General features: G+C 49.1%; 1 protein-coding gene and 1 pseudogene across 10 annotated transcripts in view; one reads left to right on the top strand and one right to left on the bottom strand.

Moving 5' to 3' along the window:
* Positions 1-18,569, top strand: part of DNAH1 (dynein axonemal heavy chain 1) — a 77,996-nt gene that overhangs the window by 14,966 nt on the left and 44,461 nt on the right. For 9 of the 10 annotated variants that reach the window (XR_011426872.1, XR_011426871.1, XM_070237451.1 and 6 more), the window contains 9 exons: positions 10,704-10,861; positions 11,678-11,889; positions 12,624-12,922; positions 14,362-14,512; positions 15,295-15,488; positions 15,564-15,789; positions 16,337-16,456; positions 16,924-17,006; positions 18,150-18,291. Coding sequence is in view for 8 of the 10 variants with exons in the window: in XM_070237451.1 (XP_070093552.1) it covers positions 10,704-10,861; positions 11,678-11,889; positions 12,624-12,922; positions 14,362-14,512; positions 15,295-15,488; positions 15,564-15,789; positions 16,337-16,456; positions 16,924-17,006; positions 18,150-18,291 (1,585 nt within the window). In the remaining 2 variants the exon portion in view is untranslated. Of the gene's footprint in view, positions 1-10,703; positions 10,862-11,677; positions 11,890-12,427; positions 12,479-12,623; positions 12,923-14,361; positions 14,513-15,294; positions 15,489-15,563; positions 15,790-16,336; positions 16,457-16,923; positions 17,007-18,149; positions 18,292-18,569 lie in introns of those variants that run through there. The other variant, XM_070237454.1, reaches the window with a different exon arrangement.
* Positions 600-1,081, bottom strand: LOC100630730 (peptidyl-prolyl cis-trans isomerase A pseudogene; annotated as a pseudogene).

The following is an 18,569-nucleotide window of genomic DNA, read 5'->3' as shown; positions in this document are numbered from 1 at the left end:
TCTTCCCCAGCCCCTAGAAACCACCTGTCTACTTTCTGTCTCTATGAATTTGACTAATCTGGGTACCTCATATGTGTAGAATCATATACTATTTGTCCTTTTGCAACTGGCCTATTTTACTTAGCATAATATCCTCACGGTTCATCCATGTTGTGGTATGTGTCAAAATCTCCTTCCTTTTTAGGGCTGAATAATTTCCCATTATATGAGTATACCACATTTTGTCTATCCATTCATCCATCAGTGGGCACTTGGCTTGTTTCTATCTTTTGATTATTGTGAATAATGTTGCTGTGACAATGGGTATACAAATCTCCCTTAATGTCCCTCCTTTCTATTCGTTTGGGTATATACCAGAGGTAGAATTGCTAGATAATATGGGAATTCTATTTTTGTTGTATAGTTTTTGTTTCTTAATCACAAACTAAACTCTGCAAGTCAGCTAGACTTGCAGAGGGATAAGGAAAATGTGGAACTCAAAGAACTGCAGTGAGAGCGCCAAGTTCATAGGTGATTGAGGGCAGATGGGAGTGAGGGATACTCTCCTGAGCTACAGAAGGAAAGGTCTGCTGGTTACGTTACAGGACAAGTCAAGTTTATTATAGTTGTCCACAGTCAGCAACGGTGAGCTTCTTGCTGGTCTTGTCATTCCTGGACCCAAAGTGCTCCATGGCTTCCCCGGTATTCACGCCCTCTTTCCCCTTGCCAAAGAACACATGCTTGCCACCCCACCACTTAATCTTGGCCGTGCAGATGAAAAACCAGGAACCATTTGTGTTGGGTCCAGCATTTGCCATGGACAAGATGCCAGGACCCATATGCTTCAGGATGAAATTCCTCCCTGTAGATGACTTGCTGCCAGTGCCATTGTGGCATATGAAGTCACCACCCAGGCCCATAAACCCTGGGATAATTCTGTGAAAGCAGAAACCTTTATAACCAAATCCTTTCTCCCCAGTGCTTAGAACATGAAAGTTTTCTGCTGTCTTTGGAATTTTGTCTGCAAACAGCTTGAAGATATACAGCCCAAGGGCTCACAGTCGATGGCAAATGTTGGAAGAACAAGGGTGAGGTTGACCATGGCGGGGTGGTGCCTGGTGCCCGGGGCATCTCCAGGTGGTGCGGGCAACGTATACAAAGCCCTATTTTTAATTTTTTGAGGAACTATCATCCTGTTTTCTATAGTAGCTGCACCATTTTACATTCCCACCAGGAGGGCACCAGTGTTCTAATTTCCCCACATCCTTACCAACACTTGTTATTTTCTGTTTGTTTTTTTTTCCTTTATAATAGCCATCCTTATGAATGTGAAGTGGTATCTCATTGTGGTTTTTATGTGCATTTCCCTAATGATTAGTGATTTTGAACATCTTTTCATGTGCTTATTGGCCATTTGTATATCCTTCCTTGGAGAAATGTCTATTCAAGTCCTTTGCCTACATTTGAATCCAGTTGTTTGTTTTTTGTTGTTGAGTTTTAGGAATTCTCTGTATATTTGGATGTTAATCCCTTATCGAATAGGCGATTTGCAAATATTTTCTCCCATTCCGTGGGTTGCCTTTTTATTCTGTCGGATAGTGTCCTTTGTGTCACTAGGACATCAAATTTTTCATTTTGATGAATTTCAATTTGTCTGTTTTTCCTTTTGTCGGCCTGTGCCTTTGGTGTTATATACAAGAAATCATTACCAAATGCAATGTCATGAAGCCTCTTCCTATGTGTTCTTCTTAGAGTTTTATAGTTTTAGCTCTTACATTTTGATCTTTGATCCATTTTGAGATAATTTTGTATATGGTATGGTCCCATTTCAGTTTTTGCACGTGGATATCCAGCTTTCCCAGCACAATGTGTTGAAAAGACTGTCTTTTCACCCATTAAGTGGTCTTGGCACCCTTGTCGAAAATCATTTGACCATGTATTTGAGGATTTATTTGTGAACTCTCTATTCCTCTCCATTGGTCCATATGTCTCTCTTTATACCAGTACCACACTGTTTTGATAACTGCAGCTTTGTAGTAAGTTTTGAAATCAGGAAGTGTAAGTCCTTTCAGTTTGTTCTTCAATTTCAAGATTGTTTTGGCTGCTTGGAGTCCCTTGAGATTCCATACGAATTTTAGGATGGATTTTTTTCTATTTCTGTAAAAATGTTGTTGGGATTTTGATAGGGATTTGCATACTTATTTTCCCATGTGAGCTTTAGTATCAACTTGTCTAGCTCTATTTTAAAAATACTTCCTATTTTTATTAGGATTTCATTATATTTTAAAATTATCTTAGGTACATCCAACGTCTTTAAGATCTTGAATTGTCCTATCCAAGAATAAAAAACATTCATCCGTTTGTTCAAGTCTACTTTTGTGTCTTTCAGGAGTGCTTCCAAGCTATTCTCATATAGATTTTGCATATTTCTTAAGTATTTTATCTTCTTTGTTTCTATTATAAATAGGATTTTCTCTCCTATTATGTCTATTGGTTTCTTTATCCCAATTTAATATCCTGTTACCTTATTGAAATCATCTAATGTTTGAGTTTGTTTTATCATTGATTCTCTAGGGCTTTTTAAGTACATATTATCTGTGAGTAGAGATAGTTTCACTTATTCTTTTTCAGTTCTTATTCCCCTAATTACTTTCTCTTGTCTAGTTGCATTTTCTAATCCTTCCAGTACAATATTAAGTAGTAGTGGAGATGGTAGTCATCCTTACTTTATTCCTAATGTTGGTGGAAATACCTTTAGTGTTTCCCTTCTTAAGAAAATACTAGCTTTAGGACTTTATTTATTTAATAACCTGTCCATTGATTTCTATTTTCTTAAGTGTTTTTTTTTTGTCACAGACTTTTTAAGTACCTATGGAGATAACCATATGATTTGTTTCCTTAGATGTATTAACATAATGTCTTATATTAACTGATTTCCTAATATTGAAACAACCTTGTATTCCTTTAATAAATCCCTCTTGGCCATGGTGTATCATTTTTTTAATGTGGTACTGCATTCTGTTGGTTAATGTGGTCTTTAGAAATTTCACATTGATGTAAGTGATGTTGGTCTGTAGTTTTTTGGCACTGTCTTTATCAAGTTTGAAGCAAAGTTATAGTTGCTTCATAAAAAGAGTTTTGGTATTTTCCTTCATTTTCATTACCCTGGAACAATTTATGTTGCATTGGGTCTGTCTGGTTATTTCCCAGTGAAACCATTTGGACATGGTGCTTTTTGTGCATAGTTCCTCTGTAACTTTATCTATTTTTCTACAGAAATTGGTCTATTTAAGCTTTCTTATTTCTAATGGGATCAATTTTGGTATAGCTTGTTTCTCTAGAAAATTATCCATGTTATCTTGATTTTAAAGAATACTTGCAAAGAATTACGCCACGTAGTCTCTTATGATTTTAAAATTTCCTTCTCTTTCAATGTTGACTTCCCCATGTGACTTCTTATTTTGTAGAGTTGTGCTCTCTTCCTTTTTTTGCTTTATTAAATTACTTAATGATTTGTTTGGTTCGTTAATTTAAAAAAAGTAGAATTTAGATTTATTAATTTAACCAACTGTTTTATATCTACCTCATTAATTTCTACTTTTACTTTTTCATTATTTCCTTCCCCATGCCTTCTTTTGGCTTATGTTATGTTTATAGTTTGTCTGTGGATGTGTGTGTGTGTGTGCATCCATTAGGAATTTAATTCACTTATTTTTATTCTTATTGATAAATGGGTTTAAGGCTATGACCGTTCTTCTAATAACCACTTTAAAAGTAGTCTGCAGATTCTGATATGTAGTATTTCTTCTCCTTCCTTCCTTTTTTTTTGGTAAGGAAGATTAGCCCTGAGCTAACATCTGTGCCCATCTTCCTCCACTTTGTTTGTGGGATGCTGCCACAGCATAGCTTGATGAGCAGTGTGTAGGTCTGCAACCAGGATCTGAACCCACAAACCCCAGGCTGCTGAAGCAGAGTGCATGAACTTAACCACTATGCCACTGGGCTGGCCCCAGTATTTCATTTTTTTTTAATTCCAAAAATTGGGTTTGTATTTCCCATTTCGTTAAAGAGTTGTTTAATATAAGATTTAAAAATTTTCCATGTGGAAAGGCATTGTTAAAATTGTTTCTTAAGAATTTCTGCTTTTATTGCATTGAGATCAGAGTGTTATTATAATACTTCTACTATATAGAACTTGCTGATGTTTTCTTTGTGACCTAACATGTAACACTTTTTGTGAATGTCCCATTTGCACTTAAGAAGTGGTGTATCCCTATTATTAGGGTATAAATGTTTTATGTACACACATATTCCATAGAATCTACCTTTCTGACTATGTGCTTGAGGTCTTCTCTAACCTCACTTACTTTTGTCCACCCAGAGGAGTGTGTTATATTATCATCATGAATTGCAGCTTTAGCAGTAAAGTGTCCTTGACCAGGTCTAATGCTTTTTGCCCTGAATTTTACTCAGTTTGCTGTCAGAATCATAACCTGGCTTTTTTGTTATTTCCATTTTCCTCATGCATGTTTGCCCGTCCCTCTGTTTTTAGCCTTTTTGCATTAATTTGTGTAGATAGGTCTCTTGTTACCAGCATACAGTCGGATCTTACTTTGTGAGTCAAATTAAAAATCTTTCTCTTGTATTAAATGAGGTAAGCCCATTCATAATTATTGACATAGCTGATGTGTTTGATCTATAACTATTATGAGTATTATAATACAGTGCTGTGTTACTTTCTCTACATGATGTATTTTCTTTGTTCTTTTACTTTTTTTTTTTAAAGATTTTATTTTTTTCCTTTTTCTCCCCAAAGCCCCCTGGTACATAGTTGTATATTCTTCGTTGTGGGTCCTTCTAGTTGTGGCATGTGGGACGCTGCCTCAGCATGGTCTGATGAGCAGTGCCATGTCCGCGCCCAGGATTCGAATCAACGAAACACTGGGCCGCCTGCAGCGGAGCGCGCGAACTTAACCACTCGGCCACGGGGCCAGCCGCTTGTTCTTTTACTTTTTAAGTTTCTTTTGGCGTTTAGGAAGGTTCATACCTTTGTTTTAGTGGCTGCTTTTGTGCTTCTCCCTCTTACAGTGCCTATGATCTGCTACTCCCCTGTTTAATCTTTTATTATCCCCGTCACCAGTGTTCAGTGGTGTCCTCCAACTGCTGTCTAGTTCCTGTGTAACAATCCTTAATTTGATTCTGCTTTCCTCATTCCTTCCTCCTCCCATTTTCAGTTGCTTTTTTCTACTTAATATTTTAACATAATATTCTTCCATTCTCATCTCTACCTTTGTTTTAGTCTTAAATCTACAGTTAAATATTATTAATCTTTTTTCTGAAGTTTCCCCTATCATCTTGTAGAGGAGGGAAAAAAATCCTTTTTTCTTATATCCTTCTTGCTTCTTGCTGGGGCTCTATAACAAAAGACAGATTAACAAGAGAAAAGCTACAAATTTATCTAATATGTTTTACTGGACATGGAAGCATTCAGAAGGAAATAAAAACCTAAGAGGTTAAACCTGAATGTTTTTGTGCTAGGTTTGATGAAGAGTGGAAGTCGTGGAAAAATGTGATAGGACAAAAGAATATGAGCTGAGGGTAGTAACGTGGGGAAAACTTAGCAAGGCCTGTTCGTTCTGATTCCTCTTGGTGTCCCTCCATCTCGGAGCTAAGGATGTCCCTTTCCTCCAGGTATAGGGAGAGTGCCTCTCCGTGAGGATCTTACGACCTGCTTCAGGGGAAGGGCAAACAGTCGTTCCTGCACCTGCTGTTTCTTGAATTCCTTCAGCTTAAAATGTTACATATGCTGAGGTGCCTGTGTTTGGAGGGTAGTGTATCCTGAACCTCATCAATCTCTTAGTTGGATGAAACTCATCTTCTAGTAGATTCCTCATAAAGGGCTCAAGGCTATAGCGTTCCTAGAGTTCTGGTGTGTTTAAAACTTGGAGGACAACTTGACTAGATATAAAATTGTTGATTCACATTTTTATCCCTTGAGTTTTATTTTTATTTATTATTTTTTTTTGTGGTGTGGGAAATTCACCCTGAGCTCACATCAGTGCCAATCTTCCTCTATTTTGTATGTGGGTCACAGCCACAGCATGGCTGACAAGTGGTGTAGGTCTGCACCCAGGATCTGGGCTGATGCACCTGGGCTGTGGAAGCGGAGTTTGTCAGACTTAACCACTATGCCACCACGGGACCGGCCCCCTCAGTGTCTTTTTAAATGCTTTTCTTTTGTTGCTTTGCTTTGCGTGTTGCTTTTGAGAAGTCTGATGCCAGTTAACTTCCCTTCCTTTGTAAGTTGTTTGATTTTTTTGCTTGGAGGCCTTGGGGATTTTTTTGTTTTTTAATCTTTAAAGTCTAATCATTTTACTAGGGTGTGTCTCAGAGCCGATCATTCTGGGTCAATAGATTCAGATATTCTTTTATTTCTGAAAATTTCTCTTGAATTATAGTTTTAAATATTAGTTCTGTTCCATTGTTTTGTTTTTCTTCATCAGAGATTCCATTGTATATCTCTATTTCTATCTCTATCAATCAACCTATCTATCTTGCTTCTTCTTTGCCCAGTTCTAATTCAACCACTTTCTGACCCTTTTTATTTCTTTCTTTTTCTCATTTTCATTCTCTTGGTCATTCCTGCCTTTCTTCAAAGTACTTTCGTACATTTTTTATTTGACTCTCTTCTTCCCTGGGCACCTTGTAATTTAGCCTTCCTTCCTGAGATAATTTTGTTTCTTCTTTTTCTTCCCTGAGCTCAATAGAATGGCTTTCCTTTTCTTCCTGCTGTTTGCCCATTTCTGTGTTTTATTCCCCAATTTCTGATTCAAGGTGTTTTTTCCTTTGTTTGAAGTGTTGTGTTAGTTTGTTTCTGCTTTGTTTTTGTTTCTTTTTTGAGGGGAAGATGAGAATTTCCATCAGTTAAGGTGTTCTCTCTTCCTTATAGTAACCTTATAGAAACGTAGTCTACTTTCACCTATTCATTTCCTGGATTCAGGATGATTTACATGATTCCTTGTTTCAGGGCGCCCTCTTCTGTTAATGTAGCAAACTGTTTTTTTTTTTTTTTTTTAACGGATTCTGTGTGTGTGTGTGTGTGTGTGTGTGTGTGTGTGTGTGTGTGTGCGCATGCGTGCGTGTTGGGGACAGGGGTTGTGTGTCCTAAAAGTTTTTTGTTCTCTCTTCCCTTGCAGTTTGCACATTTGCTTCTTTCCCCAGCATCCTCCAATCCCCAAAAGACTCCTCTTTCTTCCTTTTCCCTCCCCCTCATAAGCCGTTCCTTTCAAAGAATGCCTCCTTGAATGCGTGCGTGTGAACCCCTTCCTCATAGTACGTGCTCTGATTCACCAGGACTCTTGTGCAGGATTTTTGCATTCGGGTGGACTTTCTCTTTCTGGCAGGATTTTAGATCAGTCTCAGGGCTGCCACCCCTCCCTTCTGCAGTTCTGCTCAGACTGCCCTTGTTCTCCGTGAAGGTTTGCAGCAGGACGGGGAGCGATAGCTCTCTGGGAGTTGGTGTTTATTTTCCAACTTAAAGATATTTTTATTTTTAATAATCTTTATAAAGATAAAGATTATTACTTAAGATAATGTGAAGTTGGGCATTCTCTTTATTCTAGTTATGATAAAGGTGTGGGTTTTGATAGTGTTACTTGTTCTTGCTTTTCTTTTTTTTCTTTTTTTTTTGAGGATGTGCCAGGAGATTTGAATTGACATAGCCACCATCTCCTTGGTTGTCCAGAATTCCATTTCTTGGGGTTTATATCATTTAGATGTTTTTGGCTATGTGCGACAAATATGCTGGGCTCAGAGAGGCTTAGACAGCAGGGGAGTGCACTACTTGACCTGTAACAAGAAGTCTGATGCACGACGTCCCCAGCTTGGCTCGTCAGGGCTCTTTCTCCACGGCGTGCTGGCTTCATCTTCAGGCAGGATGGCAGCAACAGTTTCAGAACCGCAAGGTCCAGACCACTGAGTCCTGCGTAGATTGAATTTTCTAGAAGCAGAGCCTGTTTTGGGGATTCTTGTACAAGTGATTCATTGATGAAGTCCTTTCAGGAGAAATCTATAAAGGAGTGAAGGAAGTGGGATGTGATGGAGGAAGTAGCTAGGCAAAGATGTAGTTTTAGGAGAGGTCTAGCCTCTGATCCTGTGGGAACTCTGGAACGTGAATGACACCACTGAATTTATCCTGAAGCGGACAGGACAAGGGGGCTTGATTTTATATCTCTGCAACAGTCATTGATCGTAACTGGATCACGTTCCCGCTCCTAAGTCAGTTGACAGTCAAGGCAAGGTCCACCATGGTCAGCTTAGACTAGTTGAGACTATACCCCTGGAGCTGGGGGTGTGTCATCTTCCCCTAAGTCAAGTGAGAAAGGAGTGACTTCTGGAACAAAAGTGAGGTACAATTAGGGGAAAATGGATGTCAGGTGGGCAACCAGTCAGGTGCGTGGGAAATATCCACGTTGTGCCAGGCAGAGGGGCACAGCAGCAAACTCAACAAAGGGCTTACTTTCCTGCGGCTCTCAGTCTAGCCAGGAAGACAGTGAAAAAGCTCAGTGATTTGGGGTGCTGAGAGGTACTGTGAAGACAAAGCAGAATAAGGGAATAGAGATGTCTCATGTCTTGGAGGGGCTACTTTACCTAGGTGGTCAGAGAAGGCCTCACTGGGGTGATAACATTTGAGCTGAGGCCTAAAAAAGTAAGAGGAGAAGAAGATTCTGGTTGAGGGAACAACAATAAATGAATGGAGGCAATGCCTTCAAGGGGTCTGCCTCTGTGAGGAGAGTGGAGATGGTGTGCAGGCTTGCCCTGGGCTAGTGGTTCCAGATCTCAGAGCCCAGTCACCTGGGGCCACCCACCCTTGGGCTCAGTCATGATGTCACATCCACCTTGCTCCCCTTGAGTTCTCAGCACCTTCCAGGTGTGGACACGTTATTGGCACCCAGTAAACATTTGCTAAGTGAAAGTGAAGGAGCTCAGTGACAGGTGTCCTCTGTGGGGCCATGAGCTACAGGGCAGTACAGGGGTGCAGGCAGTGAGTGGGCAGGCCCCAGTGCTTCCAGGCCCAGGGCTCCCTGCCCCCTACCTCTGCTGCTCTGGAGCCTGCCCTGGCCTCCCAGGGACGGCATGAACAACGGAAAATGGGTACATTCCCAATCAGGAACAAAGCACTGGTGCAGAGCAGGGGCTGGTGGCCAGGCTCTGGAGAGGCTGAGCTAGATGTTGGACGAAGTGTCTGAGTGGCCAGTTTGGAGGACAGAGGCTTCTCTGAGTACTCCACAACTGACTTCTAGTATCTTCACTACCTCACTGTGTTTATCCAGCAGCCCCTCAGTAGGAGTCAGCTGGGCACCGGGCCCTGGGCTCAGGGCCTCCCAGGGGCAGCCCCACCACTCTTTCCAGGCAGGTGCTGTCACCTCGCCATTTCCCAAGGAGGAGCCTGAGGTGCGGCGGACTGAGCCACTTGCCCCCACTCGCTCTGTTCGTGAATGGCCAGATCACCAAGCGCTGCCCTCATGATCCATGCCGCCTGCTTCCACACCCTAGCTGGGATGTGAGAACCAGGGAGGTGAGGATGTAGGGGGTAATTGAAGCCCAGAGCCAGGAGGTGAAAGTCGGGGATGGCTTCTTGCAGGAATTGGCACTTGAACTGAGCCTGCTGGCCTGGGGAACAGAGAAGCACAGAAAGAGAGCTGCGGGCCAGGGCCTCAGTAGAGGATGCCCAGGACAAGAGGGGGGCTCCTAGGTGGCATGGTCACCTCCTGCCAAGGCCTTCTTCACTGCTGGTCACATGCAACTCTGAGCCATGGGCATACTTTCCTTCCTCTCTTTGTGTGTGCATCCAACCCCCCTTAGAATGCCAGGCCCTGTGCAAGGCTCTGTAGAAATGACCATGAGCTGGACACAGCCCCTCCCAGACACACATACACTGTCCCTCACCCTGTGCTCACTCACCAGCAGGGAGCAGGAGTGTTGAGACAAGGGAAGCACTTTGGTAGCGTAAATGGGGCCCACCCTCATCCAGAGAGGGCAAAATATGCTGGGGAAGGAAACTCCAAGGGAGGAGCCTGGGCTGGTCAGGCAGACGTAGGGGCTGAATGGATCCAAATGTGGCCACCAGAGGTAACAGTATGTGCAAAGACTCGGAGGTGAGTGAGGGTTCAGTGACTCCAGAACTCAGTGGGGCTGCCTGTGGCTGGAGCTGGCTGGAAACAGGAAAATGGCCTGAGAGGAGGGTAAGGAGGGGCAAGAACCAGTTAGAAGGACCTCTTGGGTCCCAGAAAGAGGTTTGGCTTTATCCTAGGATCCAGGGGACCCAGGAATGGATTTTAAGCAAGAGAAGGGTGTGAACAGATTTGAGATTTGTGGAGAGTAGATTGGAATGGGCAGAGGTGGGAGTGAGGGGACCAGGCAGGGATGGTGGGCTGCGCTAGGATGACACTGAGAATTGAGAGGCAAAATGAGCAGACTCAGGGACTGATGTGATAGAAGGGGGTGGCATGAAAGAGGCAGGGAACAAGGGGAATGAAGGTTCATGGTTGGGGCCAGGTGGGAGGTGTGCCTGTGAATCCAGAGGGGAGGCTCCAAACTCACTCCAAACTCATGTCCCCAGGCCCATGCCAGAGCAGAGCTTGGGCCCCAGCCAGCCCACAGCGTGGGGGTGACACGGTGTGTGGAGCCCCTCTGACTCCTCCGTCTCTGGTCCACATGGGCAGGGTTCTGGAGCACCTCAGCAGTCTCTCCAGAGAAGTGAACCTGGACTATGAGCGCAGCATGAACAAGATCAACTTTGACCAAATTGTTGCCTCCAAGCCCGACACGTTCTCCTACGTGACCCTGCCAAAGAAGGAGGAGGAGAAGGTGCCCAAGCAAGGTGAGGTAGTTAGACAAAGGCAGGCCCATGGCCACCCGTCTGGCCCTCCGATGCTCACCTGCACCTATCCCGTCCCCTGCGTTCATCCCCCTTCTTTTCCCAACCTGGAGAGCTGGGGCAGAGAGGGGGGTGGGTAGAAGAAGGCTTTTTAAAAAAAAATAGCAGTCTGAGTGGTGCAGAAGTACAAGGTCACTGTGTATCAGGGATGCGATTGTTTGGAAGTGGATGGAAGGGCTCTGCTCATCTCACGTAGGGACATCTAGCCCTTTCTTCCTCCAGTAGCAAGAATAAGTGGGCACTGCTGCAGCCCCATTTGACAAGAGACAGACTGAGTCTTGGAGTAGGACACTGGGCCCCCTGGAGTCCCCTTTGCTTGGGCTCCCCCATCTCTGGTAATTTCATTTCCCGGACGCAGGGAGCCAGGCTGGAGCATGGACAGCGGGCGCTCTGAGGGCGCTGTGCCCGCATTTTCCTTTTTTGGTTCTCCAGAGCAGGCCCCAGGTGGGCCTCAGGGGTTGTGTGCAGAGTGGGCGGGAGTGGATGAGGAGAGGGTCTGCGCTTCTCCCCCACTTCAAAGGCGTCTGTGACCCAGAAGGGCCTGGAGGGAATTCGTTCACTCGCTCCAGGGCGAGCACCTCACTGCGGGGGCTTAGGGCCATTCTGGCAGGCCATGGGAAAAGAGGTTCTGGGGACATGGGTGTCTCTTCTGGGGAGGAGGCAGGAGTTGTGTCCCTCCACCAGTACCCTGTAGATTTGTCCTGACCCTGGTGTGTTGCAGGCCGATTTGACACTGGCCCTTGACACCCATGCACACAGGGCTGGTGAGTGTCCCCAAGTACCCCTTCCGGGAGCAGAAGGAGGACTTCACCTTCGTGTCCCTTCTCACGCGGTCGGAGGTCATCACGGCCCTCAGCAAGGTGCGGGCCGAGTGCAACAAGGTGACTGCCATGTCCCTGTTCCACTCGAACCTCTCCAAGTACAGCCGCCTGGAAGAGTTCGAGCAGATCCAGTCACAGACCTTCTCCCAGGTGCGTGGGCATCAAGGGCACAGAGGAGTGGCACACAGGCCAGGGCCTTGGAGCTGACAGGCACAAACTTGGGGCCCCCAGGGAAGCCGGGGTCGATAAGCTAGCCGTGAGGCTGCGAGCCCCTGCTTTCCTTAAAACCAAGCCTCACTTCTTCCTAGACCTGTGGGAAGCTGGGGTGGGCGCCAAGGGGCATGGCTCATCTTACAGAGAAAGGGAGAACCAGGGTAGGCTCCCTTTCTAGTCACTTTTCACCCCAACCCTGGTGGCTGACGCAGACCCCTTGTCTTGGAAAGGGGAGCAGGAACCGTATGCACCCTCATATCTACCTGAGCATTGGGGTGTGAGGGAGGAGGGGTGCAGCTTCATGGGAGACAGCTGCCAGATGGCCTAGGAGAAAAGCCTCCCCTCTGTCTGCCTCTCTGCTCCAGTCTGCTTCTCCCTCTGCCTCATTCCCTGTGTCTCTGTGTCTCTGTGTCTCTCCCTTGGCTGGAGGGAAAGCCCTGCTTCTGCTGCCCCTCCCTCTCTTCTTCCCCCACAGCAGCCCTGGCCCCCGGGGTCACAGGAAGGTGTTGGTTGGTAGGGCTTGACGGTAAGTTGGGGTTGGGGAAGTCCCTCTGTGATCAGCTGAGCCCTAAGGTCACCCCAGCACCCTGGTGCATAGAGTCCCCGAGCATGGCACCTGTGGTGGTGGGGTCCCTGGGGTGGCCATGTGATGCCACTTGTGGCTACTCCAGGTGCAGATGTTCCTCAAGGACACCTGGATCAGCACCCTCAAGGTGGCCATGCGCAGCAGCCTGCGCGACATGAGCAAGGGCTGGTACAACCTCTACGAGAACAACTGGGAGGTGTACCTCATGTCGAAGCTGCGCAAGCTGATGGAGCTGATCAAGTACATGCTGCAGGACACGCTGCGCTTCCTGGTGCAGGACTCACTGGCCAGCTTCTCGCAGTTCATCAGCGACGCCTGCTGCAGCGTGCTTGACTGCACTGATGCCATGGTCTGGGGCGAGGACCTCATAAACAGCCCCTACAGGTGGGGCCCGGCTGGGCAGAGCACCTGTTGTCACCAGAACTATTCCTTGCCAGGCCCCAGTGGCTAGGGTGGTGCAGGAGAGGAGCACCAGGGCAGCCAGGGTCAAGGTGCCCAGCACCGCCAGGTCCCAGACAGCAGGGAGAGCCTCGCTCCCATCCTGGTTGCTGGGGAATGTCCCACCAGCTCTGGCTTGCATTTCTTCTGGTGACCTTCATTCTCACAGTCAGTCATTGAGTTACTCAGTTGAGAAATATTCTTTGAGCACTTGCCGTGAGCCAGGCAGGGTTCTAGGGGAACAATAGAGGCAGGGCACCTGCTCTCACAGGGGAACAGACAGCAAGGAAATAAAAAATAGGCATAGCCATGGCCGATCTTGGCAGGGGCTGTGACAGACCTGGGGCGGGGCTGCTTTGCTAGGGCATCAGGGAGGAGGTGGCATCTGAGCCAAGACCTGAGACTGAGAGGAAACCGGCTGTGAGGAGATGGGGGTGGGGATCAACACGTGCAGAGGCACAGGGTTAGGGGCGCAGCAAGAACTCTGAACAGCCAAGGAAGGAAAGGCCTGCAGGTATGACTGGAGTGGGGCGGCAGGCAGGGCTGGTCACGGGGACATGGAGGGCCAGCAGGGACCAGGCCAGATCACTCAGAGCCTCCTGGGGTTGCGGTCAGGAGCTGGGTTTATTCTTAATGTGGTCAGCAGCCATTAGACGGGAGGGATGATCTGATTCACATTCCAAAATGATGCTCTGGATTTGTGGGGACAAGTGAGGCAGAAGAAAAGTCAGACTCTTGCCATTGTCTAGACAAGGGGTGATAGAGCTGGGACTTGGTGGGGCAGATTTGGAGCAGTGCACGGGCAGCAGTGCTGTGGGCCTGGCTGCAGGAGGATGTGTAAAGGGAGAGGGAGGAGACAAGGCTAACTCCCGGGGTCGCCCCTAGTACCGAGCCCTGGGGGAAACTGGCGGGAGTTAGGGGACATGGAATGTTTGAAATGCCCATTAGAGGTCTGGGTGAGTGGGTGGGTGGCAATCCAGAGCACAGGGAGGAGGCCTCAACTGGCATCCAGGCTTGAGGGTTGTTGGTGTGTAGTAGCAGGCATCCTGAAGCCAAGGATGGTGGGCTCCCAGGGAGAGCATGGGGGCCACAGTGCCCAGGGTCTGGCAAACCTGCCCTGATGACCTCAGGACTGCATGGGAGTCCTCCCTCTCCCTGGTGCCCATGGACCTTTGGGCAAGTGGCAGGAAGAGAGGAGCTTGTTTGGCTAGTCTGGGTCTTTCTCTCTAGTAACTTGGAGGTTTCTGGGAGGAGGGAGGAGGCGAGTCTCGTGCATGGAGAAGGTCGAGAGCCATCATGCTGGCCAGAAGGGCAGAGGGATGGGTCTGCTGCTCAGAGGCCTCCTCAGGCCCCTGCCAACGGACAGCCAAGCCTTCCCCCGACAGGCCCCGGAAGAATCCCCTGTTCATCGTGGACCTAGTGCTGGACAGCTCGGGGGTGCACTACAGCACACCACTGGAGCAGTTCGAGACATCTCTGCTGAACCTCTTCGACAAGGGCATCCTGGCCACCCACGCGGTGCCCCAGCTGGAGAAGGTATAGCCACAGCTTGAGGCCCGGGGCACCTGCTGACCGGGCCCTAGTGGCTACCTGTGCTGCAGGGTGCTGCCACGAGAATTAGAGCAGTTCAGCTTTATCATGGGCCTCCCATCTGGCTGGCAGTGTGCTCAGCCATTTAATTCTTGAATAGCTCATTTAGCCCTTACCACAACATCCCTATTTTGTAGTCAGCCTTGGAGAAGTTTAGCCTAAGCTCACATAGTTTCTAAGTGTCAGGACTGTGACTGGAACCGGGCTTACTAGGCCACTCTAGCCGCAGCCATGTCTGACCCAGGTCCCACCCTCTTGATCCCACCCAGCTCCTGTCCTCTCTCTTCGGCTAAGATGTGGACGCAGACCTACCTCCACAGTTGGGACCCCTTGTCAAAAGTCCCCACTCATGACCACAGCTGCACACAGCCCACTCCTCTGGGCCTAGGAGCCTCTGTAACTCCAGTTCTCTCTTGTCTCCCTTGCTGGTCAGTCAGAGCCATCAGGACCTGGTGAACCCGTCTGCTCTTTCTTGGCACTGGGCTGAGTCAGGCACAGGCAGAGGGAGACGTTGCCCCTTGGTGGGCCTCACAAGGCTTCTAGCCTTGTTTGAGTTCACAGCCCCGCTCTGAGAGACACCGCAGCAGACCCTCTCCCCTACCCCCACCACGGTCTCTGGGCTTGGCCACACTGCTGTCCACTCAGTCTTCAGATCATGTCTTCAACCCCTCTGCCGGTCTGCTCCGTGGCTCATCCAGCTCTGCGCTTGCCCCTGCTTTGCTCCACAGCTGGTGATGGAGGACATCTTTATCAGCGGCGACCCCCTACTGGAGTCAGTGGGGCTTCATGAACCGCTAGTGGAGGAGCTGAGAGCCATCATCGCCAATGCTATGCGCAAGGCCATGATCCCACTGCAGGCCTATGCCAAGGAGTATAGAAAGTACCTGGAGCTGAACAACAATGACATTGCCACCTTCCTCAAGTGCGTATGTGCATCTAGGTGTGTCTGTGTGTCTGTGTGACCCACGTCCACCCTCTCATCATCCTCTGTCTGCAGAGCCTACCAGACGCATTGCCCATTGGCTGAGGTGGTGAGGGAGGTGGTGCTCACCCACCTACAGGAGAAAGAGATCCTGGACAGCTCGCTGCCCAGCAGCATCATCATTGGGCCCTTCTACATCAACGTTGACAATGTCAAGCAGAGCTTGTCCAAGAAGCGCAAGGCACTGGCCACTTCCATGCTGGACATCCTGGCCAAGAACTTGCACAAGGAGGTGGACGATGTAAGTGCCCACTTGCCCAGCCCCCGTGACCACAGCCATACACACACCCGTGCGTGCATACATGGTGAACGCCCACCAGCAAGATATCCCCAGGCAGGGTTAGGGGTGTCTGCAGATGCCCAGGCCAATGGAAGGATCTGGAAATCACCTTGCCTTGACCCTGCCTGTCTGGGGAGCTGTCTGATATGGGAGGTCCCAGGAAGGGGAGGCTGCTACCTCCTCCTTGAGACTTGTAGAGACCTGGGAACCCCTCACGAAGGATACTCTGAGATGGATCATTTCAGAGAGATGAGGGTGTACACGTGCAGGCTTCAGAGGACCCGGGCGTGTGTTGGCTGACGACAGGAGGCTGGGGAGGGTGAAGTGTGCTAGGTGACACTCTTACCCCACCGTAAGGCCTCAGTGCTCCAGTTAGCCAGCTGCAGGATGTGGTAGGGTGGGGGCAGTTACCTGTTGGGAGACACTGGGGACCAAGAAAGAGGAGCAGGCCCCAGGGAAAGCAAGGGAGGGGCAAACAGCCTCCCCAGGGCCCTCCCCCCACTGCCAGATCTGTGAGGAGTTCCGCAGCATCAGTCGCAAGATCTACGAGAAGCCCAACAGCATCGAGGAGCTGGCTGAGCTTCGTGAGTGGATGAAAGGCATCCCCGAGAAGCTGGTGGGGCTGCAGGTAAGGTGGGTGCATGAGGGCCGGGGGCCTGGGGCCGGGGTCCAGGAGCCTGGTGGCTGGAGGTCAGGTGGGTACCTGGGGGGCAGGGGAGTGGGAGGCACAGGGCTGTTATTTGGGGCCTGGGGTCTGGGAGATCAGGAGCCAGGAGGCTGGAAGTGAGGTAGATACATGGAGGACAGGTGGAGCTTGGGGGGTTGGAAGGCTGGATCCATGGTGGAGCTTCAAAGCTGTGCTGTCTAGGAAGTCAGGAGGGTGGAAGCTATGGGTTGGGGGCTGGATGTTGGAGGTATGGTTGCCATGTCCTTTGGAGCCCTGAGCCCGGTGCTGGACTTGACCCTATGCCTCCTCCCCCACCCCAGGTCTCCCCTCTCTGGAAGAGAGCAGCCTCTCCCTAGCACCCAATCACTTTGGGGAGGCTGGTCCACCCCCAGGCACACACGCATTCTCATCACCACCTGTCCATTCAGGAGCGGATTGTGAAGGTCATGGATGACTACCAGGTCATGGATGAATTCCTTTACAACCTCAGTACAGATGACTTCAATGACAAGTGAGTGGGAGCTTGGTCCCCACCCCAGCTGGGTGGTAGATAGGAGAAGGCGGGGGAGGAAGTACCGAGCTGCAGTGGCTCTCAAATATCCCCACGGCCACAGGCTGTGCAGTCACACCAGAAATTCCCTGCCAAGATGCCAGAGGCCATGGCTCCACACGGACCAGGGCCAGGTGGCCAATGGGGCAGAAGGAAATCATTTGGGCCTCTTGGCCTAAGGACCCTGCTCCCCTGCCCCTGTCTCCATTCTCTATCTCATCACCAGCCTGACATACACGTATTCAGCTGGGCCTAGGATCCTCTTGTTCGTGGTTGAGGCCCTTTGGGGCACTGGGGAGCACTGAGAGAAGGCAAAGCCCAGCCTGGTGGGCAGTCCCTGGGGAGGAGCACTTGTCCCCACCCAGCTCAAGAGCCTTGTGGGAAATGGCCTCAGGATGGGACTGCCTTACTGAGGCCCCCGGAGATCCCTTGCCCACCCTGCCTCACAGACTAGGGGTACCTTCAGGATGTCAGGGCCTGGGAGAGGTTGGCACCATCTCCTGGGATCCCTGCCCAGGAGACTTAAGGCACCACCTTTACAGGGCCTTCTAGTGTTCAGGGTGGGCTTCCCCCACGGTCAGCATCCCTAGGCCAGCTGAATCTCTGAATCCCACAGAGCCCCCATGTCAGCCAGGCAAAGGGAGTTGGTCTGATATGAAAGAAGCTGGCCTAGTAGCCCTGGCTGGTCACCAAGGAAATGCAGGTTAGGGGCTGTCACTTTGCCTCATCTGAAGTGAAGCCCCTTGAGATCCTGGGGTTTAAGAGGAGAACTCAGCATCACTCCTCTCATTTCCCACACCGTTTCCCCTTTGCTCCGTCACTGCCATGGGTGCATTGGATCTGCATCTCCCTGGTTGCTGACCACAGCTCCTAGACCACAATCCCAGGGCAGGGACTGGCTCCTCTGCCAGGCAGGCCCATCCTGGCGGTGGCAATGGCTGCCTCACAGCTCGCTTCTACTTCCCAGTTATCCAACCCTGGCTGGCTCCATCTCCCACCTGGATTCCTCCTTTCTCCCCTTCACCCTGGGCACCCCTGCCTGGCCTGCTTACCCCATGATTTCAGCTGTGATGTTCCCCCCAATCCCACCCCTGCTGCATCCAGATGGGCTGCCAGCAACTGGCCTTCTAAGATCCTCGGGCAGATAGAGATGGTGCGGCAGCAGCACCTTGAAGATGAGGAGAAGTTCCACAAAATCCAGACCATGGACCAGAGCAACTTCCAGGAGAAGCTGGAAGGGCTGCAGGTGGGGCTGGGCTGAGGACTCTGCTCTGTGAGGACTCGCCCCATCACGCACACACAGTTCTCCCGGGCTGGGCCTCACTTCTTGCATTCAGGAGGCGCAATCTTTGATAGACTAATTGGTGGATGAGTGAACAAATGGCTGAAAGAATGAACTGAAAGGCCAGAGGGGTACCCGGGCAGCAAGCTCCAGAACAATTCAGGGTAGCAAAGAGCCCCAACTCTTCTGTTGTGTCCTCTGTGCACCAGTGGGCAATGGGCACAGTGCTCAGGGCACTGGGT

Source organism: Equus caballus, chromosome 16 (assembly GCF_041296265.1).
Source record: "Equus caballus isolate H_3958 breed thoroughbred chromosome 16, TB-T2T, whole genome shotgun sequence".
In the NCBI taxonomy this organism is placed as follows: Eukaryota; Metazoa; Chordata; class Mammalia; order Perissodactyla; family Equidae; genus Equus; species Equus caballus.
The sequence above is the reverse complement of the archived record's forward strand: the minus strand, read 5'-3'. Positions and strand labels throughout refer to the sequence as shown.